This window comes from Aspergillus sclerotioniger (assembly GCF_003184525.1).
Source record: "Aspergillus sclerotioniger CBS 115572 chromosome Unknown BO94scaffold_21, whole genome shotgun sequence".
NCBI lineage: Eukaryota > Fungi > Ascomycota > Eurotiomycetes > Eurotiales > Aspergillaceae > Aspergillus > Aspergillus sclerotioniger.
In genome coordinates, this window is record NW_020291011.1 from 408,568 (window position 1) to 432,144 (window position 23,577).

The 23,577-nt window shown below is 52.6% G+C and overlaps 9 protein-coding genes across 9 annotated transcripts; 5 read left to right on the forward strand and 4 right to left on the reverse strand.

The window, feature by feature from the left end:
• Window positions 1-423: 423 nt before the first annotated feature.
• On the forward strand, window positions 424-1,113 carry BO94DRAFT_548160 (BTB/POZ domain-containing protein; the record flags this gene model as incomplete). The annotated part of the gene is made up of 2 exons (XM_025613382.1): window positions 424-522; window positions 571-1,113. 2 exons carry the CDS (start codon window positions 424-426, stop codon window positions 1,111-1,113), a joined length of 642 nt encoding a protein of 213 aa, XP_025465466.1.
• Window positions 1,114-2,272: 1,159 nt separating this feature from the next.
• On the forward strand, window positions 2,273-3,310 carry BO94DRAFT_558267 (glutathione S-transferase family protein; the record flags this gene model as incomplete). The annotated part of the gene is made up of 5 exons (XM_025613996.1): window positions 2,273-2,303; window positions 2,389-2,411; window positions 2,473-2,584; window positions 2,670-2,856; window positions 2,914-3,310. 5 exons carry the CDS (start codon window positions 2,273-2,275, stop codon window positions 3,308-3,310), a joined length of 750 nt encoding a protein of 249 aa, XP_025465467.1.
• Window positions 3,311-4,092: 782 nt separating this feature from the next.
• BO94DRAFT_625972 (alpha-hydroxy acid oxidase) lies at window positions 4,093-5,488 on the reverse strand. Its single transcript, XM_025617323.1, has 3 exons — window positions 5,199-5,488; window positions 4,809-5,146; window positions 4,093-4,729 (listed from the first exon to the last, which is right to left on the reverse strand). Exons 1-3 carry the CDS (start codon window positions 5,366-5,368, stop codon window positions 4,188-4,190), a joined length of 1,050 nt encoding a protein of 349 aa, XP_025465468.1. The 5' UTR covers window positions 5,369-5,488; the 3' UTR covers window positions 4,093-4,187.
• Window positions 5,489-6,259: 771 nt separating this feature from the next.
• Window positions 6,260-7,987, reverse strand: BO94DRAFT_602280 (NAD-dependent succinate-semialdehyde dehydrogenase; the record flags this gene model as incomplete). Its single annotated transcript, XM_025616421.1, has 5 exons — window positions 7,862-7,987; window positions 7,445-7,814; window positions 6,750-7,384; window positions 6,440-6,701; window positions 6,260-6,383 (listed from the first exon to the last, which is right to left on the reverse strand). The coding sequence occupies exons 1-5, from the start codon at window positions 7,968-7,970 to the stop codon at window positions 6,260-6,262; spliced, it is 1,500 nt and encodes a 499-aa protein (XP_025465469.1). The 5' UTR covers window positions 7,971-7,987.
• A 234-nt stretch (window positions 7,988-8,221) lies between these two features.
• On the forward strand, window positions 8,222-9,360 carry BO94DRAFT_625973 (uncharacterized protein). Its single transcript, XM_025617324.1, has 3 exons — window positions 8,222-8,995; window positions 9,096-9,176; window positions 9,240-9,360. The coding sequence occupies exons 1-3, from the start codon at window positions 8,439-8,441 to the stop codon at window positions 9,340-9,342; spliced, it is 741 nt and encodes a 246-aa protein (XP_025465470.1). The 5' UTR covers window positions 8,222-8,438; the 3' UTR covers window positions 9,343-9,360.
• A 190-nt stretch (window positions 9,361-9,550) lies between these two features.
• BO94DRAFT_558270 (tannase and feruloyl esterase) lies at window positions 9,551-11,395 on the reverse strand (the record flags this gene model as incomplete). The annotated part of the gene is made up of 4 exons (XM_025613997.1): window positions 9,551-9,626; window positions 9,677-9,913; window positions 9,972-10,946; window positions 11,007-11,395. The coding sequence occupies 4 exons, from the start codon at window positions 11,393-11,395 to the stop codon at window positions 9,551-9,553; spliced, it is 1,677 nt and encodes a 558-aa protein (XP_025465471.1).
• Window positions 11,396-12,926: 1,531 nt separating this feature from the next.
• Window positions 12,927-13,585, forward strand: BO94DRAFT_625974 (uncharacterized protein; the record flags this gene model as incomplete). Its single annotated transcript, XM_025617325.1, has 3 exons — window positions 12,927-13,176; window positions 13,232-13,451; window positions 13,508-13,585. Exons 1-3 carry the CDS (start codon window positions 13,043-13,045, stop codon window positions 13,583-13,585), a joined length of 432 nt encoding a protein of 143 aa, XP_025465472.1. The 5' UTR covers window positions 12,927-13,042.
• A 492-nt stretch (window positions 13,586-14,077) lies between these two features.
• BO94DRAFT_602288 (uncharacterized protein) lies at window positions 14,078-15,311 on the reverse strand (the record flags this gene model as incomplete). The annotated part of the gene is made up of 2 exons (XM_025616422.1): window positions 14,078-15,082; window positions 15,144-15,311. The coding sequence occupies 2 exons, from the start codon at window positions 15,309-15,311 to the stop codon at window positions 14,168-14,170; spliced, it is 1,083 nt and encodes a 360-aa protein (XP_025465473.1). The 3' UTR covers window positions 14,078-14,167.
• Window positions 15,312-16,131: 820 nt separating this feature from the next.
• Window positions 16,132-23,557, forward strand: BO94DRAFT_602290 (type I polyketide synthase; the record flags this gene model as incomplete). The annotated part of the gene is made up of 4 exons (XM_025616423.1): window positions 16,132-16,347; window positions 16,420-16,752; window positions 16,817-17,153; window positions 17,224-23,557. Exons 1-4 carry the CDS (start codon window positions 16,254-16,256, stop codon window positions 23,555-23,557), a joined length of 7,098 nt encoding a protein of 2,365 aa, XP_025465474.1. The 5' UTR covers window positions 16,132-16,253.
• Window positions 23,558-23,577: the final 20 nt, after the last annotated feature.

Genomic DNA, 23,577 nt, shown 5'->3' on the forward strand with positions numbered 1-23,577 from the left:
ATTCCTTTCTTATAATCAGAACCAGTTCAAAACACCATGAATAAATGTTGGGGGACTGGATAATGCGGGGGACAGGGCGGTTGCGGTGGGTGGGTTTGGTGGAATTTGAAAGGTCTAGAATCATAATACGATCCAAAACCGTACCTTTTCGCAAAGAACTACGTATGCGTTGGGGGGTTCATCCGCCCTATGACGAGTATTTAAGTCACGTTTCGGGTCTACAATATTCCTTAGAATCTCCCCCCACCACCAACTTCTCCTCCTGCAACTTCGTTCAAACCACAGCGGTATCGCCACGATGAGTGATGATACTGTCCCACGGGAGGATATTCCCCCGAGTCCCCGGCAGTTCGTGCCCGATTTTGCTCAATTGATTGCTATGCTGAAAGAAGCAGATACTTTGATTCCTCCTTCCTGTCGGATATGACTATTGTGACCAAGGATCGCGAGTTCAAAGCACACAAGATAATTCTTGGATCCCAGTCTAATCATTTTTCCCGCATGTTTCAACGTCCATGGAAAGTAAGTCATAGTGATTTTACAGCATAATAACTGCGCTAACCTATCCAGGAGACCAAAGAAAACCTCATTGACCTCCATGACGACGATCCCGCGATCATCGAGGAAATGCTCCGCTTCATGTACGGATTCAGCTACACCCCCAGATCCGACACCATCCCTCCACTACTCTTCCACGTGAAAGCCTACCGGATCGGAGACAAATACGAGATCCCCGGCCTTAAAGACGCGGCCAAACGCACATTTGTGAAGGATGTCAAAAGGGACTGGAAAAGTGATGCCTTTGTTTCCGCAATCAAGGAAGCATACACGACCACAATGCCGACGGATAGAGGCATTCGAGACCCTCTAGTCAACATAGCCATGCAACATATTGATACCTTTATGCAGGAAGAAGAATTCAAGCGGGCGCTGCGGGAAACGGTTGGTTTTGGGTGTGATCTCTTCCAAGTTCAATATGATCAGGCAAAGAGCCAACAAGCAAAGAGAGCAATCTATGAATGTAACACCTGTGGTTGCAAATTCTCTATGGATTGTACTCACGCTGCCGGGTCCTGTCCATCATGCTATAGAAGGAGTCTCCATACTATATAGGGGTCAGTTGCCAAGTGGTCACCGACACTTAGTTCCCGCCAAAGCCTCGACCACATAGACAAAAAGATATATCCTGGTATGCTACTGATGTGGAAGGTAGAGGTTATCCCAACAATGTCGATAGTCCGATGAGTATGATCCGAATGCGAATTTGGCGTCGTGGGATCGATCTTGTATGCTACCGAAGACCCAGGTGAATATGCTCATCTGCGTGGGAAGTTATAGTCGGTCGTTGGATGATACAGTTTATCCCGAGAATGACAAGTATTATGCTCTGCATGCCTACCACATATCACGTCCATTCAAAGGGGTGTATAGATAGGCACTTCGGTGGGGATCTGGGAGCTGGGCATGTGCTGGCCGGCATCTTGCGGCGATGATGGGAAATTCTGGATGAGCACGATTTCCAGGTGGGGGGGTGGTGACTGACCCGGTAACACTGTATCACATGAATTTGTCTTTGTTCATCCAGGGCTAATATGATAGTAGTCTTGGGACCCACTGCTGTTAGTCGTTATCGTCTTTGGGGACACACGTTGCTAGCAGCGAGTAATACTTGCTTTTCAATTCTGTTACATCTTTGAATCCAGTCTTCTCTATCTAAATTGGTGCAGTCAGCACCACAGCCCCAAGCAAGCAACAACATAATGTTTGTATCCGGTTGTATCCGTATCTTTCGTCGGTGACCAATACCCGGGCGTACCATACACGTCGCGCTACGGAACCAACAATCTTGACCCCTGTTCCTGACCAATCAACCGATGACCCATGGGGTACTCTCTTCATGGTCGATCAATCCGCGTGGAATATTTGTGGCGTTGATAAGCACTAAGCAAATGCTAGTCGATGTGCATCCGCCCCAAAACTGAGCAAACAACGCCCACGGGGCAGCTTTCCGGACAGGAGCATGAAACTAGACAAGGATCGAACAAAGAAACGACAGCCTTGTCTGATTTTGTTCCCACTAAACAAGCATTACACCCGGTTTGCTGGCGGCTGCCGCGGAGGGCAACACCCCGCCCCGATGCCCAAATAATGTCAGTCGAACAGGATATATCAACGAGCCTCCCACAATTCCATTCTACCAGGCCATCACTCCCTACACAATCCTGCAGTGTGATATTCCTCCAAGCTATCATCTCAGCACCAAGCAGACACCATGACCAAGCCCATCACCGTCTGGTTGACCCGTAAGCCGACCCTTGTTATTCTATGCCACGCAATCCCGTCCATCTGTGATTGTTTACTCCTGTGGTCTGCTAATGTGTGCGGTAGCTCCCGGTCCCAATGCCTGGAAGGTCAGAGCCAGTGGCAATCACTTGCATGAATGCAGAACTAACGTATGCCCACTGCATCCAGGTCATTACTATTCTGGAAGAATTGCAGGTTCCCTACGTCATTGAATCTTTCAAGTTCGACGATGTCAAAAAGCCCCCATTCATCGACATCAACCCCAATGGTCGTGTCCCAGGTTAGTGACCACTGCATTCTCCCCGATTCCATTGAGCCCGGCTGGCCACCTATGCACAATTCAACCACCTAACTATACCACACAGCAATTGTCGACCCCAACACGAACCTTACCCTCTGGGAGTCCGGAGCTATCATTCAATATCTAGAGGAAGTCTACGACACCGAAAAGAAACTCACCTACGACTCCCTCAACGAGAAACATCTCCTCAACCAATATCTGCATTTTCAAATGAGCGTCAGGGTCCATACTTCGGACAATGCGGATGGTTCGTCACCCTACTCTCTTACAGCACCATTATCCCCAACCCTAACCGTTCCCTCTTCCAGGTTCAACACTCTCCATCCCGAAAAGTTGCCCTCCGCGATCGATCGCTACACCAAAGAAGTCCACCGTCTGCTGAGCGTTTTCAATACACTCTTGGAGGGCAAGACCTGGCTCGTGGGCGATAAATGTACATTCGCCGACCTGGCATTCCTCCCTTGGAATGCCCGTCTCGATATGGTGCTGCTTACAGCCCCAGGAGAGGATCCCCTCGCAGGATACCCGAATGTTCAGGCGTGGCATAAGCGCATGGTAGATCGGCCGTCGTGGAAAAAGACCATGGAGATTCGGGCGGGCCTGATGGATGAGCAGGGTCTGCAGGTGAATGGTATGCCTAAGGGGGTGACTAATATTAAGGAGTATGAGGAGTATATGGCTAAGGTTGCTGGGCAGCAGTGCTAGTTGGGTATCATCTGATGCAATGAGGGTCTGTTTGATCGCTGCGGATTTCTCTCATACGTAGTCTGGTCACTCCTCGTGCTCGTAGCGTAAGGTCTTCTTGATTGATTATGAAATGATAGCCATTTCGACCTACACACTGAATCTTCTACTCACACAATATCTACCATTACCCACCGACCGATCCACCCAACCCGGCCACAAGCCTTTCCATAGCAAATCCCATCAGGTATTAAGGCACGACCCATCCACAGACACAAGAAGCTCACCCTTTTTCCAGTACAAGTGCCACCTAATTATCCACAGACCCTCCTTGAAAACCCCTAGAACCGCCCAGAATCCCGATCCAGACCACCTCGCTCGACCTTCCCCGTATTAAACCACAAAGAAGGTCATCCGACCGGCAATCTAAATTCTTACCAATAGACCGAACCTATTTCTAAGAACACCCTGCTATCGGATAATCTGCATTCAAGATGGAAACTTACTGATACAACCCAGCGGGTACACCCACCACCATCAGATACCACCTATACGAGAGGCATGTTCAATCTTCAATTCACATTCCCCTCCCCATTTTTATCCCCAACTACTAGTACATACCCAAACCACAAATACCCCAAAACATATATAGTATCCAACCCAACCCCCGAATCCACAACTGACAACTCACAGCTTACTCACCCCAAACCCCCCCTCCCTCACAACCCCCAACCTCTCCCTCCCCCTCCCCTTCCCATCCTCTCCCCCCTAATCTCCCCCACCCCCTTAACCCCCGCCAACGCCATCGTCCTACTCAACTCTCTCTCCAAAATATCCATCACCAACTCCACCCCCTCCCTCCCCTTAACCGCCAACCCCCACAACACCGGCCTCCCAATCAACACAAAATCGGCCCCAACGCCAACGCCTTAAACACATCCGCCCCCGAGCGCACCCCACCATCCAAAATCACCGGAATGGCTCCCCCCACCGCATCCACTATCTCCGGCAACGCCTCGATAGTCGAACACGTCGCATCGAGCTGTCTCCCGCCGTGATTCGACACAATAATTCCGTCGACACCGTGCTGTACAGCCAGTTTTGCATCCTCAGGTGTCATTATCCCCTTAAGAATGAGTTTCATTTTCGTCACACTCCGGAGAAACGGGATTGTGGTCGACCAGGTCAGACTTGCGCTATGCATTTTGTTTCCCGCGGTGAGACGCAGATGTTCCGCTTCGAGGGCGGTGCGGGCATTCATTAGTTGGCGGTTTATGCTTGGTTGGGATCTCGATTTCGGTGCTGATGTAGCTGTTGAGGGATCAACCAGATTAGGAAGTGACATTCCCTCCGGTAACACAACCGCGGTACGTCGTTCCGCGAGCCGATTACCCAATACGGGCGTGTCAACTGTCAAAACAAGGGATTGATACCCCGCCGCTATCACCATTCACTACCTATCAGCACTGCACACCTCCACTTTACCTATATATAAGAAATAAGTGTATGTATAGCTTACCTTCCGCCCTCCGAATAAGCCCCACACTCTTCCTCACATCCTCATACAGATAAATCTGCATCCAGAACGGCGGGGGAGCTAACCCCCCTGCCTCTGGTTTCATATACTTGCGGGTCGCAGCAACATCCTCTAACGAGGTAGTTGATTGAGAAGATAGCGTCATATTCAATTTCATTTTTGCGGCTGCAGCTGCAATATCCATTTCGCCTTCGCCGCCTGCGAGCCGCTGCATGGCGCTTGGGGCGATGCCGATGGGGAGGGCGGTTTTGTGGCCTAGGATTGTGGTGGTGGTGTCGATTTTGGAGACGTCGAGTAGGACCCGGGGGCGGATGAAGAGGCTGGTTGGGGGGTTAGTGAGGGTTGTTGGGGGGGGGATTGGGGGCAGGGTACCGGTCGAAGGCTTTTTCGTTGCGGGCGAGGGCATTTTGTTGGTCGGATCCGGAGGCGTAGAATTCGTAGATGTGCGATGGGAGGCGGGCTTTGGCGGCGTGTTCTACTTCGGGGAGGGTGAGAGGGTCGTTGGTGGTACTGGTATTGGGGGAGTCGGGTTTGGGGGACATGGTGGTGGTGTTGGTGGTAGTGGTATAGGGTGGATGGATGGGGTTGGAATGTATATACCCGTGGTTGGGAGATGTAAGGGTACAGGGCTGGTCTGGAAACAGAAGAGATCAGAGTCAAGAGTATGTATATGACTAATTACTGTCCAGATTAGATTGGTACTCATTCATAACATATGATTTGACCGAACGCCAGGGCTTACTATGTCTTGCCATTTGGCCCATCAGCCGGGATGCCAAGGCAGGAGATCCCGGGCGTGGCAAGTCTCCCCGGCAACGTGGCGGATCTTATCGACGTCACTCTCCCGTGCGGCAAGCTTATCGGGTGGCCCGTGCTTGACGTATCGAATCTGGCAGTGCCGGGGAAGGTTTTCCCACTTGGCATTCCATTTCGATTTACTGGGATTTTAGAGAGCTAGATTCGTCAACATTCGAATTAAATCTCAAAGTTGGGAAATATGCTGTTCGACGAAATCGAATGGGTTGGTTGGAAGAGCTACTGTTTGGTTAGACTGCATTCAGTGGGGAGATTTTATGTCTGCTTTGCTGGAGGCATCCCGATCACATGACTGGGTTTTGTTGCCCTGCGAAAGTAGAGTGGTTGTCACAACAGGTGAATCTGCAATCACAGAACCTGGTATCTCTGGCCTAATAATTGCAAGTGTTATTTATGCGAGAAAGTTTGGATGGTTCGTCTTGTCGCCCTGCACGAATAGCAAATTCGTTTACGCTGAATATATCGTGAGGCTCAGGCTTACAATATGACTGTCAAGGACTAGTATAATGGTCCACAAAGATTTTATATTTCAAGTCCATGGTTTGCGTTACATATTCTGGGCCTCATCCCTGACTTTTTTGTTGGTGATGTTGGATTATTTGATCTTCTGCTGAACCCTATAGAAGTGATTTATGCATCACATGGATATTCCCAGTAACCACCGTCTTCGTCTGCAGATAGTCCTCGATCCCGTATTTACTGCCTTCCCGACCAATGCCCGAATGCTTGATACCTCCGAAGCTATATAAAGATCAATGAATGACTCCAAGAAACCTGGGGGAGATGGGGGAACTCACGGACTGGCGGCGTCAGACACCACACCGGCGTTGATTGCGACCATGCCAAACTGCAACAGTTCCGATACTCGATTGGCACGCGTCACATCACGTGTAAAGATGTATGAAGCCAGCCCGACATCGCAATTGTTGGATATAGCGATCACTTCATCCTCCGTGTCGAACGAAAAGATTGGTGCCACAGGGCCAAAGATCTCTTCACTCACCACTCGCATATCCGGGGTGACATTGGTGATGATGGTGGGTTCGAAGAAGTTTGGCCCTGAAACCAATTAGTAGGTGCTGTTGATAGATAGCTTGATGCACTTACCTAGATCGCCCCGACGGTGACCACCAATCTCTACTCTTGCGCCACGCTGGACGGCATCGTCTACCAAACTGGCGACTCTCTCTGCTGCACCAGACGTGATCAACGGCCCATGTGTCGTCTTCGCATCAGACCCATGGCCCAGTTGGAACTTGCCAACAGCATCTTTTAGCCGTCGAATGAACTCAGGATAGATGCTCTTCTGAACAAAAATCCGGTTCGAGCACACACAGGTCTGACCGGAAGATTTGAACTTGCTAGTAATGGCAGCGTCCACGGCAATGTCGAGGTCTGCATCTTCAAACACAATAAATGGGGCATTTCCTCCAAGCTCCAAACTAAGCTTCTTCAACGTATTGCTCGACTGTTGCATGAGCAGCTTTCCCACTCGGGTGGACCCCGTAAAAGACATCTTGCGCACTACATCCGAGGCACAGAGCACCCGTCCAATTTCAGGGGTATTGTTCAGGGCATTCACACTGTTGATGACACCTGCAGGCACACCAGCCCTCTCACCCAGCTGTAGCAAGGCATTGGCAGTAAACGGTGTTTCACCAGCTGTTTTCAGAACCACTGTGCAGCCGGCAGCTAGGGCAGGGGCCAGCTTCCGGATGACCATGGCAGCGGGGAAATTCCATCTAAACATTCATTATCAGCATCAACCAGTTTTAGTAAGAACCAACAAAGATGCAACCTACGGTGTAATAAGACCACAAACCCCGACAGGCTCTTTCAAAACCGAAACCCGGAATCCAGGCTGACTGTGGGGAATAACATCGCCGTAGATCCGTGCCGCCTCCTCCGCAAACCACTCAAGGAAGCTAGCTGCAAGAAGAACTTCCCCCGTGGCATCCGCCTTGGCCTTGCCATTCTCCAAGGTGATGAGCCGAGACAGGTCCTCTTTGTTCTCGAGGATTAATTCATACCACCGACGTAGAATCCGGCTGCGGTTGCGACCGGTCCGGGAACGCCATGAGGGTAATGCAGCAGATGCAACTCGAATTGCTTTCTCGGCATCGACGCTGCCTGACTCGGGACAGGATCCGAGGATGTTTCCACTGGCGGGATCTGGGAATGGTTAATTGATGGAGAGATACAGCGGTTGGATGGTGTACCTGTGACATCAAATCGTTTGCCTGAGGCCGCCTTGACCCACTGTCCGTTGATGTAATTCTTCCCGACCAATAGGGAGGGGTCGTTCAAGGTGGGTGTTGTGGAAGTCATGTTGGCAGTTCCAGGAGTACAAAAATCAGTGACAAAAACTACTCATTCTCCCTTGATGGCTGTCTGGCATGTATTATAACCCTGAAGAGCTCAGTGCGGAGTGATGTGCACCTACTTCGTAGTTTGGGAAGGTTCGTATCCAATGCGGCAGGTGACCGCGGGGGTGGGGCAGCCGAAGCTATGACTACAGAAGGTCACCCTGATAGTGAGTCCTATCTTTTGTCTGTGCACCATTATTCACCTTCCGCATCCCCAGTGACTGAATCCGAAGTCACCCATTGCACTGGAGCCTAAGGCAAGCATGGCTATCAGTCTTGGCGCCCGAGGTAGCGGAAAACAGCGCAGGCGGCGGGAATTCTGCCACAATAGCCACACGTTTGTGTTACGCCACACGGATATACTTACAACATCACGCGTCAAGCTCCTCCCACCTTGGACAAATGCTTGATCACCCACCCTCTCATCAAGATGCAACCCCAGAGAACTTGGATGCTTCCCAACATGATGACCCGCACCATCACCCTGACCAACGATGTGATCTCCGAGTGGCGCCCCATCGAAAAGCTAAAAGAACAACCGGTTGAGATGGACGAGGAGGAATCGAAAGACGAGGGTGGAGTTCCCAACACTCGCATCGACTTTCTTTGCGAGAATGTCGATGACACCAACTGCCAAGCTATTGTCGTAATGTTTCTACAGATCCCCTTTGAAGGAACAGAATTCGCAGCACCAGACATTCGAGCCCTTCAAGCCACCGAGAATGATTCTCTCATAACCAGGGATTTGCTATCGGCGTATTCTCGTCTGCAGGAGGGGAACTGTCAGCATACCCCCGCCTTTCTAGGCACCTTGGAAGAGAAACAAGACCCGTATAGCTGGGTTCCGGGGGGTTATACATTCTTTTTGGGGTTTACAAAGGTTCCTGGGGTCCCGCTGGGGACTAAATGCATGGGCGAGGGGGTTTTCTACAACCTCCATCCCAAGAAGAAGGAGGCGGTCCGCGAGGCTTTCAAAGTGGCTTATATGTCAGCAATCCCCTAAGAGCTCCATGCGTAATAACCCTATAGGGATGTTGCAAATGTCTGCGAAGAGTGTCTTATGGCTAACGGTTTAAATAATGAATAGCGCTATGACTTCTTGCGGGGTCCGGGAATGGTTAGACAGATGTCTTAATCATCTGGTTTGGGATGAAAGTGTTGGTAAAGTGTTAGTCATGATTTTGTTTTTATATTGGTTTGTGACTCTTCTGATAACAGAATCTATATGTAGATACTTCGTCGGAGACTTTGGCCCTACCGATGAGGAATGGGAATGGAATCCGGCTTGGTGGCGTCGGTGGAATTTGAATGAAGGTGAGTCTGTGGGGATGTGATTGCTACAGTTTGCGTAGGTTATTCTAGCTTCTTTCCTCTTTTTGTCTGATTCAGTATTGTATGATACTGCAGCTTTCTCATCTTGATTTGTGATGGGGTATTTCAGGCACTTGCCCTTCTAAGTTAGGAATGTGTACTACGATGAGAAATTCGACATTATATGTCATTATACAACCGATGAAATCCCAGGCTACTCCATCGTGGTGATTACACATAAATACAATCCCAATAGTCCTCATGTGTCGAAACACCAGTCTGAGTCCAGTTCGCTTGTCTCGGGTATCTATATTCTCAGTTAACGGTATTCTAATCCCACTGGTGTGGATAACTTACGGGCATATTTTCCGGTTATCCAAGAGCGTAGTAGGATCCACGTTATCCTTGAAATCAGTTGTGACCATATACGACGGCGCATGACTACCCTCTACCCAGCTGATAAGAGTGAGGAATGAGTCATGGACGTAGTTGTCGACGACATTGGCGGGCGTAAAGTTGAAGAAGTTCCCAGCTTGGTAGGGACCGGCGAGGTACCATAGGGCTGCCATGCAGTCGGGGGTTCCGGTGCAGTGTCTGTATATTTCCTTAGTTTTTGCCTTTGAGAGGGATATGTAAGGGAGGGGGAGGGTACTCCAGGCCAGGAATCAGGTAGAGTTGATAATGTTGATCAATGTCAATTCCCTTCTCCAATGCAGCGTATGTAGCCTGGTTATGGTAGTATACGCTCGCTCCCGGTGAGACAAACGAGTCGGACATGCCATGCCAGTGGAAGAACTTTCCACCTCTGTTGAAGAACGGCGACAGGTCAAATTCGTCTGCGTTGGCGTGAACAGAATCACGGGCATCTGCTTCTGCGATAAGTTCATAGGTCAAGTCCTGGGCTGTGAAGTTCTTGAAGCCAAGAACGTTCTCAATGTACCATGATCCCGAAGAGCGGCCGAAGGTAGAGTTCCAGGTGGGTTCGCTACCGTACCATGCGCGGGGATAGATGAGATCCTGATCGAAGGTGACCCAGTCGCTGTAGATTTTCTGGACTGTGTCCAGCTGCGGCGGGGTCAGACAGTCGGTTGTGTGGGTGCTGTTGCAGGCGAGAGCTTCGGCGTTGAAGAAGCAGCCTTGAGGTCTGGAGATGATTGAGTCTGTGAGGCCGTCCTGGGGATCGCACTGACGAAGGACCTCCTCGCCGATGACGGAATACAACGATTCCGGGATCGAAGATTTGGAACCAGGAGCGCCGAGGGTCTCCTGCTTGACGCTGTAGAAAGCCTGGTGCGTCATCCACCAAGTCGGAGCACCGGCCATCGCACCATCGTAATCATCTGGGTATGTCTGAATTGACTTCATGATTTGCCGACCTCCTTCACCGCACCCAGTGATGTAGCTGTATGTGGGTTCCACATTGTACCATGCTTTCACAATTGCTTTGGCAGTGAGAGTGGACAAATGCAGGGCTCGGTGGCTCCAATCGATGAGACCCTCTGGGGTCTCCCAGCCCGGAACGTAGTCAGGCTCGTCATGGCCCGAGTTGGTGGCGAAGGTAGCAAAAGCGTATTTGAGCCCTGCACTCGCCACGCCCCATGACAACCCAGAATCTGGGGCAGCCATCCTAGTAGCAGTTAGTGATGCTCAATTGCTTGAATTGCAGGAATATAACGACAATACTTACATCATGCTACCATTGAAATGGGTGGGAAGAAGGGCACCCAGACCCCAACTGGCACCATCTGCATTAGTGCCATTCACTCGAAAAGCACACACAGCCGGGATATTGGTCGTGAAGGCCGAAGCACCGACATAATCGGTGAACTCCTCCAAGGTTGCATTACTATCAATGTAGAAAGCATAGGGAACAGTCAAGGCGCTCCCATTCAGACCCGGGAGCCTGTTCACAAATGCCTGAAGTCCACGGGTGGTGCAATTGGGGGCATTGACTGCCTGATAGGTAGTGGCATTTTCATACGCGCAAATGTCACCCGCCGGTAGACTGCACTTGAACTGCGCACTAGCCACGGTAAGAAGGGAAGCACCGACGGCAAGGCCAAATTTGAGACCCATGTTCAGTGGAAAAGGGTAATTTCAGCAATGCTCTGCTCTATTCGATATGGCACGGCAGCAGACATTTATAACTGCCTCTGGCGCATCGATCATCAAAGCAACCACGGGAGCCCGTCGGGACTGCTCTGATCTGATACGACTCATGACGAATCCTAATAAATTTTGATCCTTCGAACATGACGCAGGAGATGTTTCGTCAAGCCGGCTTTCCCCTGCAGATCCTAAGCTTAATCCCGCCCTCACCCCCGAGGTTGCGGGTATATTTTAGTCGATGATTAAAAATCACGATAATAGACTTCCCCGGGGAATCAGTCAAAACCTAGATCTTAATAACCGTTTGACTCCTCGAAATAATCATTGTCACTTGAAATCATAACTGATCATGGGTTCAATTCCCTACCAGGTGTCTGCGGGGGATCAACATCTCCGATACTACAATCCATCCGGATCCGCGTGGTTGGATCCTCTTCATCGCTGTTGCCCCACGGACCGACGCGTCTGCGGCTCCACAGTGACCGTAGCTTGCGGAGTTTAAACCCTTTTGATCTTTCGACTGTGGTTTGGTTGGAGATAAGCATATGTTGGAGTGGCTACTAAGGCGATTCAACCGTGTAGAATTCGATGGATGATGATCTAGCTAGGGGCCTCGTAGGCCATCTATATGGACTAACTAGCGGTGTAGGGAGGAGCGTCACGTGACCCTACGTTGCCTACCGGCGTGGGAGCCCATCGGGGATCCCAACAGCATATGTCATGAGCTTAGCCTTCGCAATAGCGTGAAGACACTCGTCAACAAGAAAAGATAATAAGCTTTATAGCCATACTCTTAGCTTCGGAGATTGCTATATCGAATCTCGGTATTTATTCACTTGAGCCCGGATATCGGAGATTTTCGTATCTTCAAGCACGTGATACGACCGATGCATTGTAATGACATCATCATGTATAGTCTGACATGTGGCATTCATGAATCACTAATTTAGTTAGTCCTCATCGTTATTTGCTACAATGGCAGTCATGTGATAGCACAATGCCCTGAGCCTTTGACCGGTCCGTATTCGATTTTCTTCCAGCAGACATATATAATGCAGTTGGGGATACTACGACTACCCCGTCGGATTTTAAACCTCTGGACCACCATATTACTTCTGCAGACCAGCAGTGAAACGGAAACCCTTTGACATGTGTCTGAGCTTAAGTCAACCTAATACAACATGCAACTTTCGCATCATGATTGCTACATCACGTGATGACGCTGTAGTCATTTCCGGTGCGACTGATGTTCAAATAATCCGGACCAGCTCTACCAACCGAGGAAATATATTCTTAACCCCGATGTTTAAATTTCCTATCTAACAAGACCATTCTCGTCGTTCAAAAGTACTCGAAATCTAACCAATAGCGTCACCCGGAATACAGCCCCCGAAAACCCTAGAATCCCAAAATAGCCTCGGATGTACCAGCCGGATGACATCAATCTGATCCTGTCGATCCAGATAACCCTATTATCATCTAGCAGTCAGTCATACATATAACACAACCCCTCTTTTAACCATACTTCCCACCCAGAGCTCCATCCTAATCCATCCCAATTATTCCCTTCATCTATCCAAGAATCTCACACCCAAGCCTAAGCAGCAGTCAATCATGTCCCTCTCAACCTGCAACATCCTCACCAACCCATCCTTCGAATCCGGCTCCCTCTCCCCCTGGTACACCAACGACCCCAGTTTCGTTCGAGTAACTAACGGGACTCCCGCCTATGATGGCACATACTCCTTGTCAGCCCCCTTTTCCCCTTTCCCCACACCCCAAGCACCGCACTAACCACCCCAGAAACCTAACCACCCAACCCAACAACGACAACCCCCAAACCACAATCTCCCAAACCCTCACAAACCTAACCCGCAACACCGCCTACGATTTCTCCATCGAAGTGAAAGTCCCCGTATCCAGGGGAATCGAGGACTGTACTGTGACTGCCTACACGGGGTCAAATGCAACGAGTGGAGTCATTGCATCGGCGGAGATTGATCCGAGTGGGAGTTGGACGGCGGTGAGGGGAATTTCACGGCTAGGTGGGGAAGTGATGTTTTGACGGTGGGGGCGGAGTGTGATGGGGAGGATAATGAGAATGATCGCGGGGTGGTGTATCTGGATGAGGTGGTTTTGGGGAGGAGGGGGTGTTAGGGTTGGGGTTTTTTGGTGGTGGGTTACTGGGATGGAAGTGTTGGGTGTTGATGGGGATGGACTTTTGGAGGTGCGGAGTGGGCGTTAGGTGATTTTTGGATGGGGTTGGGGGCGGTGAGATAGGACAATGTATGATGTTGTGCTTGGGTTTAGTAATGGTATATGTGTTGCAAAGGATGATATATGTAGATGTGTACTGGGGTAGTGGTGAATTGTGGGACGGTCATGTGTGGCAGGGGCGTTATTCGCAGGGGGATAAAGGGGAAAGAGTTCTGTGGCATTTGTATGCCAGCTTGACATGTTAGGGTTTCGTTCACTGGTCATTGTGTTCATTGGCTTTCGTGGTGCGCAGGGGACATCTGATGGTTAAAGCAGGAAGAGAGAAAAGGATAACAGACGGAAAGGAAGAACAGCGGAAAAGAGGAAATAAAGATCGAAACATAAACAAATAAATAAGCAGAGGGCAGAGATGCACATGAAGACATAAGCAACCGGAGGAGTTTACAGTGACATGCCCGCAGCTGTAACTGCCAGATGGTGCAGAATCATACAATAAACTCGCCACCAAGTTACCCTCCGTCGTTACATGTTACTGCTGACCCGGATGTCGGTTTGGATAAGGATCTCGCCAAGTGAAATGTCCATGTCCTGCCGGAACTCATATTCCGTCTCGCAGGCCTGCGTATCTGAAACCAGACCGTCGACACTCCCACGAGTAGTGGGTTCCCTTTGCCATGACATGACCCGAAAGCTGGCGGCTTTACGTACCCCAGAACTCGGGGTCGGAAGACTGGTCGGTTTAGTTCCCACTGATGTCCGCCGGCGCTGTCGCAGGGCTTGTACCAGAGCGATGCAGCTGGGGACGTTGATGGAAATGATGGAAATCGACCCCTCAAGTGTAGTCCAGTAGAAATACCCCATGAATTTCCAGGTAATGTCTTTGCTCATGGAGGGCAGGACATGGACAACAGCGGCCAGCCGGCCAAGGGACACCACGATGACTGAGTAAGCCAGCATAAACGCAGCTAACAGGTAGATGCGGCGCCTCACACTGGCCTGTAGGCCCCAGATCATGGGAATGGGGAGGAACAAAATGTAGAGGTCAATCATAGACGAAAGGATGGCGGTTGACAGGTACCATGGGTACAGGGCGATACATGTGCCCGGTAGAGTAGGGTTCCAGACCTTGGCGACAGGGCGACATTCGAGAATGGCCGCGATCCAGCCTGCTAGCAGCCAGCCCGATGTAAGCCCACCCACAATCCAGAGGTGGATACGGAATGAGCGGTTGGTGGAACGAAAAACCCGGGCGTAGAAAAACACGGCCGAGATTTTTGGCGCGCAGATGGAGCCACCGAAGAGGAAGGTCGATATATAGAGGTACCGGACACCGGCGGTGATGTACTCGGGATTGAGAGTGGCCACAGCGTCCTCGTGGTAGCCGAGACCAATGTTTCGCCACACGAAGCTGAGAGAGAGGGTAACTAGTTGCAGCGGCTGGGACGAGTGAGCGAGGTTTAGGACACGATATGGATGGGTGGACGTTGACAACACATACCAGTGCGATAAGGGCAAAGAGGTCATCCCACCACCAGGCCTGGTGGGCTAGAAACTTGCTGAGGACCCGGAAGAAAGTGAAAAACGTTGTGAGGACAATTAGAGTGATTGATAGGGGCACAACGCCCTGCCCACGGTCGGGCGTGTTGTCGGGGACTTGGAGTGCCATATGCGGGAGTCACCAAATGTAGGGGAATTGTGAGAGAGCATGTCATCCATGTGCGAGAGGTAAAGTAGGCATTCAGATCCTAGCCCTTAGACTTGTCAACCCCAATCCAGTTATAATTAGACACTACGGGTGATCGAATGGGAGCTCGCATGATATGAGACGATGATGATCTCGCAAGCGGTTGCTGTATAGCCCCGACTCATGCAGTCTCAAGGGTCCTTTAACGACACGTCGCGGGCCGTGAACAAACACTACCGGATACCTGCCATGCTGACTCCACTATGCTGTCCCTTGTGCCGCATTTCACTTGCTGGTGATGCGCTGGTAGCCAGGTCCTGTATCCCGAGATGCCGTTCCCAGTAGCCTGGGCGTCATCCGGTGATATTTGCAGCAATCCTACGGCCAGGGCACTTTACGCCCTGTGTCGACGCGCTGACTGTGGCTATGTTTCTGTTCTCCTCATTCCAGCACCAGCTGCAGCTGATGTGCAGGCGAAATGATGATCATCAGGGGGCTAAGCATATTCAGCAATACCTGCAGGTGATCCTGGCTGTTCGTACAGACGGACTGTTAGTGGTTGGATGGTGACTGGCTTGCCATGTTTATTGCGGTGAAGACGTCTTCTGTCTGAGGATTGTTTGCTTATGGGACGGTTGTGTAACTGCAGAGTTTTTTCCCTCCATCCGGGTCTTCTGCTTCTTATTTGCCGTCCACTCAGCAAGCAAACATATGCGTGCAGCTCTGCGTGGTACCTCAGATGTGGCTGCCCGTCATCAGTAGCGCATCGGGCGCATTGCGCAGGAGGCATTGAAGCGGATGCCTCGCATTCATCTCTTCCCCAACTGCGTCAACAGCAAGGCTGCCATTTCCATTCCACCTAGTATATATACGCACCCCATCGGAGAAAGCCCGGTTTCACAGCAATAAGCCAGAGATTGAGCAATGGATCCGCCAGGTTGCCCATCCGCTCTAGGGGTTCACCTGCCCCCCTCGGTTGGGGTGGAAAGAAGCATCCCCATTGCCATAGTCGGGATCGGTAAGTGCGCATCCATGATCCGGCGCCTGCCAACCTGCATCGGCGGCTGACTGGAACCCCAATTCGTCCCAGGCTGCCGGCTTCCGGGCGACATTTCCAGTCCTTCCCATCTCTGGGACTTTCTGGCAGAAGGACGCTCCGGTTTAGGCGAGGTCCCCAAAAGCCGTTTCAACAATGCGAGCTATATTGGCGGCAGCGATGAGCCAGCAACCACACGTCCCTGGGGCGGATATTTTCTGCGCGAAGACATTCGAAACTTTGACAATGAGTTCTTTGGGATTAGTAATCGGGAGGCGGCCGTCATGGACCCTCAGCAGCGGAAGGTACTCGAGGTTGTGTTCGAAAGCTTGGAGAGTGCCGGAGTGACCCTGGATGAGGTCTCCGGAGCCAATGTGGGAGTCTATAGTGAGTCCCTGTTTCATCGATCTCCGATACAACGCATCAAGCAACCCACTCACCAAATGAGCAGTGGCATCGTTCTCACATGACTACATTGCCCTGCAGACGAAGGATCCGAATAGCTTGACCCTGCATAGCCATCAGGGGATGGGGGTCACCATCCTCGGGAACCGCATCAGCCATGTTTTCAATCTGAAAGGTCCGAGTTGTACATTGGACACGGCGTGTTCCTCGTCCCTTTATGCCCTTCACCTCGCTTGTACAGCGTTACAGAATGGCGATTGCGATGCTGCGGTTGTTGCGGGCGTCAACCTGATTCAATCTCCTGACCTACACATTGCCGTTTCCCAGGGAGGGGTTCTTTCGCCAACGTCTCAGTGTCACACCTTTGATGCCTCGGCTGATGGGTGAGTTTCCTGAGTTCATCTTCCTTCCCCTTAATGTGATGAATGACTGATACGGTACGGGACATGATAGGTATGCCCGTGCCGATGGCGTCAACGCGATATACATCAAACGACTGGACGACGCCATTCGGAATCACGACGTTGTCCGATCGATCATCCGTGGAACTGCTACTAACAGCAACGGTCGCACCCCTGGCATTGCACAGCCTAGCATTGATGGCCAGGAGGCCGTCGTTCGCAAGGCCTATGCAAGAGCAGGATTGGACCCAGGCCAAACGGCCTACGTGGAAACGCATGGAACCGGCACCAAGGTTGGAGACCCGGTCGAAGTGGAAGCCCTATCCCGAGTCTTCCGTAAATACCAACGGGCATCTGCGACGCTGCTTGGCTCAGTGAAGCCGAACCTTGGTCATGGCGAAGCGACTAGTGGCTTGTCCAGCCTGATTAAAGCAACCTTGGCGTTAGAGCACAAGAAAATCCCGGCCACCATCGGCGTCAAAAACATCAATCCAGCAATTCGAGCCAAGGAATGGGGGGTTGAGGTTGTCACTCGCATGTCCTCCTTTCCGCAATCCCCTGGCCGGCATCCTCACCGCATCAGCGTCAGTTCCTTTGGTTATGGCGGTGCAAATGCTCATGCTATCCTGGAAGAAGCCACCTGTCTTCCGAATCAAGTCTCCTATACGAATGGCTGGACAACGGGAGCAGGGGACCAGTCGCTGGGCGAATTTGCCCTTCCGTATCTACTCCCCTTCTCTGCGAACCATCTCCGGTCTCTTGAAGGTCGGGTTGAACGATTATCGCACTTGAACCTGTCCGCTGTATCCTTGCAAGACCTTGCTTATACACTGGGTGAAAGGCGATCTCACCTGGCGCGCCGTGGCTACGTGATTGCCCACCCGAAGACCATGTCACAAGATATCAACGTCGATAACCTCCGACTGTCCACAACCGGCCGCGGGCTGGTGGATGATAAGTTGGCCTTCGTATTTACCGGACAAGGCGCTCAGTGGAAAGGCATGGCCCGTCAATTGCTGCACTTTCCCACATTTGCCGACACGGTCCGTCAGCTGGATGCGGACCTCAGCAGTCTTCCACATCCTCCGGACTGGCGCATCTTCGACATCTTGTTAGATGACTCGGACTGCTGCCCAATCAACCAGGCGGCATTTGCGCAACCGATCACCACTGCCGTTCAGATTGGTCTGGTAACGCTGTTGCGATCTTGGTCCATCCGAGCTGAGGCAGTGATCGGGCACTCCTCAGGCGAGATAGCAGCTGCCTACGCAGCAGGTCTGTTGTCGACTCGCGAAGCCATCATCCTCGCCTATTACAGGGGGTACGCCGTGACACAGCAAGCCCCGTCCGGGGCCATGGCCGCTATTGGTTTAAACCCCAAGGCCGCACTGGACTGGATCACGCAGCTCGACCTTTCTGCCACCATCCAAGTGGCGTGTATCAACTCACCATCGAGTGTGACGATTAGTGGTGACCGGGAAGGTATCGAGACCATCATTGCTGCTCTCCAGGCCGACGGCATCTTTGCCCGGATATTGAAGACGGATGGGAAAGCGTATCATTCACACCATATGGCGAGCGTTGGCAAAGGCTATGAGCAGCTCCTAGTCGAGGCCGCCATTTTTTCCAGAGACGAGTCCACCACCGTTGTTTCCCACCAGATACCAATGTACTCCACCGTCTTTTGCAAGCCCTTGGAGTACCAGCTAGCTCGCACCACGACCTACTGGCGATCTAACCTGGAGTCTCCGGTGCGGTTCTGCGAAGGTCTAACGGGTCTCTCCGAACTGGTCAAGCATCCTTCATGGGTTGAAATTGGACCACACGCGGCCTTGAAGCTTCCAATTATGCAGACATTGGGACAGTCCGCGTCGTACGTGAGCTCGCTCGATCGTGGCCAGGACTCCGCGGTGGCCCTCCTTAACCTCATCGGTCGTCTCTTCGTGCAGGGATTCAAGGTGGACTTTTCCAAACTTCTCGTCAGTTACCCCCACGATCGGAACTCCAGATTTATCTACGATCTGCCGACCTATGCCTGGCACTATGCGGAACCACTGTGGAACGAATCACGAACGAGCCGGGAGAGCCGCCATCGCCAACATCCCCGACATGAGCTCCTTGGGGCCGAGGTCCCTGGGGGAAGTCCGACCTCGTTCTCGTGGCGCAACCTCTTGTGTCTCGATCACGTACCCTGGCTACGAGAACATAGACTGGGCGATACAGCTGTTTTTCCGGCCACGGGCTATATTGCAATGGCCCTAGAGGCCCTGGTGCAAAAAGGCTTACCTGCGGGGGTGGACTTGGGCCACGAGTGTGTCGTGCTTCGCGATGTGGCCTTGGTGAAGGCGCTTCCCTTGGAGGATGAGGGCTCCGTCGAGCTGTTCACGGAGCTTCGCCGGCTGCCGCTCTCCAACGTCCGGAGCTCCATGCACTGGTGGGAGTTTCAGATCTCGACCATCTTTGAGGATAGCTCCTATGCCATCCGGGCCAAGGGGCTGATCCGGCTTGACTCCACCCCCGATTCAACTTACTCGATCCCATCATCTAATTGCGACCTGACACCTCAATCTCGCCATCTGTGGTATGGAACTAGTGCCCAGCTGGGTCTCGAGTATGGTCCCACCTTCCAACAAATGTATGATATCCAAACGCCGGATTGCAAGGGGGTCTTATATGCCGAAGCCCGAACCCAGACGTTGGCCCCAGATATCCCTGGCGGCGCTCAGCCTCACCCCCGATATTTCCTGCACCCAGTCCTGCTGGATACAATTCTTCAGGTTGGTGCCATTGCATGCAATGGTGGATCAATTCAAGGGATGGTGTCCCGGGTTCCAACACACCTCGGGGAGATCCGCATGCGCTTGGCCTCCAAGGCCGCCGACGACGGAGGCAGCATTTGTGCCATATCCACGGTGACCAATTTCAACAAACACCATGTGACCGCGGCTTTAGTAGACCATCGACAGGCACCAGTGGCCCAGTTCACCGATGTTGAAATGACCACCTTCGTAGGGCCGAAGCGCAGGGAGGCCCGCTATCCCATTGGGCGCGTGAACTGGAAGCCCGACATTACCCAAATCCCCGACGACTCGGCCTTCTCGTCTGCTCTGACCCGGGTCCTCGCCGTGACTAACCTGGGGGGATTTGAGGCTCACGCGCGGTTTCTCGCAGCCCTGAATCTAATAGTGCACAAGCAGCCGGACTGTCGGATTCTATCCCTCACGACGGATCTCCCCCTCGTAGCCTTATGCTTGGTGGAGGTGCTAGATGCCGTGCAGGTTCATCGACGATTTGAAACTTTTTCATTGGGAAGGATAGGTCTGGATGGGATGCTAGAGGTTGCAGACATTCGTACCTACAGTGCGCCGTTGGAACTTTCCTCCGTGCCTTTCCGCAAGGCCACGCCGGACGATCAGTTTGGGTTGTGCATCTTGGGGGATGGCATGGCAGTGGCTGACCAACTAGGCTCACATACTAACGACCGCACGTTCTTCCTGGGGCCTAACACCGCAATTGTGTCTTTGTTGGCTGGTTCTCATCTGCCATTGACTGATAGCACGCATCGTGTACAGGTTCTCCGTCCCGTCGTCAAGTTCACTCCTACATTTTCCCAGATCATTCTCATCGGTGCTGAATCGGTTGACTCACAGTTGGCTGAATACTTGAGCGCGGATTCTGGACTGTCAGTGCAGGCCCTCTCGCTGTATAATCTCCTTGCCTGCTCGTCTCCCATTACGCCACAAACCTTGGTTGTCTCTACCATCGAGCTGCACCGATCTGTTCTGGCGGACCCAACATCGGAGGAGTTTGACGCTTTGAAACAGATCATCGAACATGCTGCCCATTTAGTTTGGATTACAGGGTGCGGCGTTCACAAGGGATTCGATCCCACGCAGTCCCTCTTCATCGGGTTGGCTCGGGCCCTCGTCATCGAGCAGCCCATGATGAAGATCGTCTCGTTGCAGCTGGATCCGGCTACAGAGGTGGCAGTACTCTCCCACGATATCATGCGAATTGTACGTCAGGAGGGATCGGTCGACTGTGAGTTCATCCGCGATGGCTCGCACCTCCTGATCAGCCGCATTGTGCCCGATGAGCAACTGAATCGACACTTCCAGATTCGACAGGACAACATCGCATGCCCCACGCCGCTCTCCCAAGCTGGAAACGCCTCTTTGTCGGTGCCAGAGGCCGGTCCGCTCAGCACGGCCCAGTTCGTGCGCCGGCCACCCTTGGGTCCCCTCGCCACGGACCACGTCCTCGTCAAGGTGGCTTGTTTCGGCCTCAATGCCAAAGATGTCTACGCATTGACCGGCCGAGTCCCCACAAAAGATGCCACCTGCGGCTTCGAGTTGACGGGGCACATCGTGGACGTGGGCGACAAGGTACGGGATGAATCATCATTCACCGTTGGGGACCGTGTCGCAGTTATGTACAACGGCCATTTCAGCCCCTATGAAGCCGTCCCAGCGTGGAGCTGTGTGAAGCTGCAGGAGAGCGAGGACTTGTCTATTATGGCCGGTGTCTTGGTAGCCTTCGTCACAGCCGTATACGCGCTGGAGCACCGCGCTCATCTGGAGCAGGGCGAGTCAATCCTCATCCACTCAGCCGCTGGCGCCGTCGGGATGGCCACGATCCAACTCGCCCAGCACCTTGGAGCGGGTGAGATTTACGCCACCGTTGGCACTGCGGAGAAGAAGCATTTCCTGGTTGAACGCTTTGGGCTCCGGCCAGAGAATGTCTTCTCCTCCCGGTCCACAGAATTTGCGGCCCAAATCCAAACCCACACGCAGGGCCGCGGAGTAGACGTGGTCCTGAATTCGCTGGTGGGTGACCTCCTCCATGAGAGTTGGGAATGTCTCGCAGAATGGGGACGGTTCGTCGAAATCGGCAAACGCGACATCCTCGATAGTGGTCGGCTTGACATGCGGACCCTGCTCCGCGGGACCACCTTCACGGCCTTCGATCTGGGGATGCTAGGCGAATCAACCTCGACGGGGATGGCGCGTCAGTTGACGCCTAGGCTCCTTAGCCGCGTGATGAGTCTTCTCCGTGCCGGTCATGTCAAGCCCATCCAGCCCTTAACCGTCTTTCCCGTGCGCGACCTGACTGCCGCCTTTAATCACTTCAACAATGCCAAGCGGATGGGCAAGATCGTCATCTCGTTTGAAGACCCAACGCAGATGGTGCCTGTCGTGCCCGAGCGGTTCAGCACAACCTTTTCCCCGGCCAAGTCCTACCTGCTGGTCGGCTGCCTGGGTGGACTGGGCCGGAGTCTCTCGCGGTGGATGATGAGTCGTGGTGCCCGCCGCTTCGTCTTTCTGGGCCGCACGGGACTGGCCAAACCTGCTGCCCGACTTATGGTGGAACAGCTCGAGCAGGCTGGGGCACATTGTACCGTTATGACAGGCGACGTGAGCCTTTCCGACGACGTCGAGCGTGCGGTAGCGACAGCCATGGCGGACGCACCTCTGGGAGGAGTCGTCCAGGCGGCCATGGGCCTCCACGAGGCCATTTTCAAGTACATGCCTCGCGAGAACTGGCTCACGGGAACGCAGGCCAAGGTCCGTGGCACCTGGAATCTCCACCACGCCCTGGGCAAGCTCGGCTGCGAGGCTGACTTGGACTTTTTTCTTCTGACGAGCTCCATTGCTGGACAACTTGGGACGGCCACCGAGGGCAACTACTGTGCGGCCAACCACTTTCTGGACGTCTTTGCACGCTATCGTTACAGTCTCGGCCTTCGCGCTATCTCCCTAGGTCTGGGTAGCATCTCCGAGATTGGCTATCTTCACGAGCACAGTGACATTGGCGACCTCCTGCTCCGCAAGGGCATCCGGCCACTTCCCGAGCATGAGGTCCTCCAGGTGATCGATATCGCCCTATCGTCAGAGCAGCATCAGACGATGCGTGATCCCCTCTCGCAATGCCACATCCTTACCGGGATCGAGGATACCGGCCTGCAGGAACATCGAAAACAGGGGTACACGGGGTTCTGGCAGTGCTTGGATGACCCGCGGTTCTCTGTGTTGACGAGCGCATTGCAACGCCGGGCGGCCCAGTCCGAGGGGGCAATCAACACCCCAGCGTCGGTCATTCAGACAGCGCTAGTCTCGGGCGATGAGGCGCAGCTGCGCACCGCGGTGACGCAGGCCATCGCCAAGAAGATGTCCAATATCATCCTGTTGCCGCTGCCCAGACTCGATCTAAAGGTCTCACTAGGTAATTATGGTATGGACAGTATGCTAGCTGCGGAGCTGCGACAGTATATCTTTAGCTCGATGGATGTCGACGTGCCGTTCTTGATGTTGATGGATGCGAAGACGACGGTTATGAGTGTGGTGGAACTTGTGGTGGAGCAGTTAGGCAAGCGATGGAGTGAGTGAATGGTCCTCCCCGTATTTCG

Bases quoted from the DNA above. Each gene is read 5' to 3' on its own strand.
- BO94DRAFT_625973 (XM_025617324.1), top strand. From the start codon at position 8,439: ATGCAACCCCAGAGAACTTGGATGCTTCCCAACATGATGACCCGCACC. The intron at 8,996-9,095 runs GTCAGCAATCCC...AATAATGAATAG, and splicing joins GCTTTCAAAGTGGCTTATAT to CGCTATGACTTCTTGCGGGG. The intron at 9,177-9,239 runs GTTAGTCATGAT...ATCTATATGTAG, and splicing joins GATGAAAGTGTTGGTAAAGT to ATACTTCGTCGGAGACTTTG.
- BO94DRAFT_625972 (XM_025617323.1), bottom strand. From the start codon at position 5,368: ATGTCCCCCAAACCCGACTCCCCCAATACCAGTACCACCAACGACCCT. The intron at 5,147-5,198 runs GTACCCTGCCCC...CCCCCCAACCAG, and splicing joins AACGAAAAAGCCTTCGACCG to CCTCTTCATCCGCCCCCGGG. The intron at 4,730-4,808 runs GTAAGCTATACA...GAATGGTGATAG, and splicing joins GCTTATTCGGAGGGCGGAAG to CGGCGGGGTATCAATCCCTT.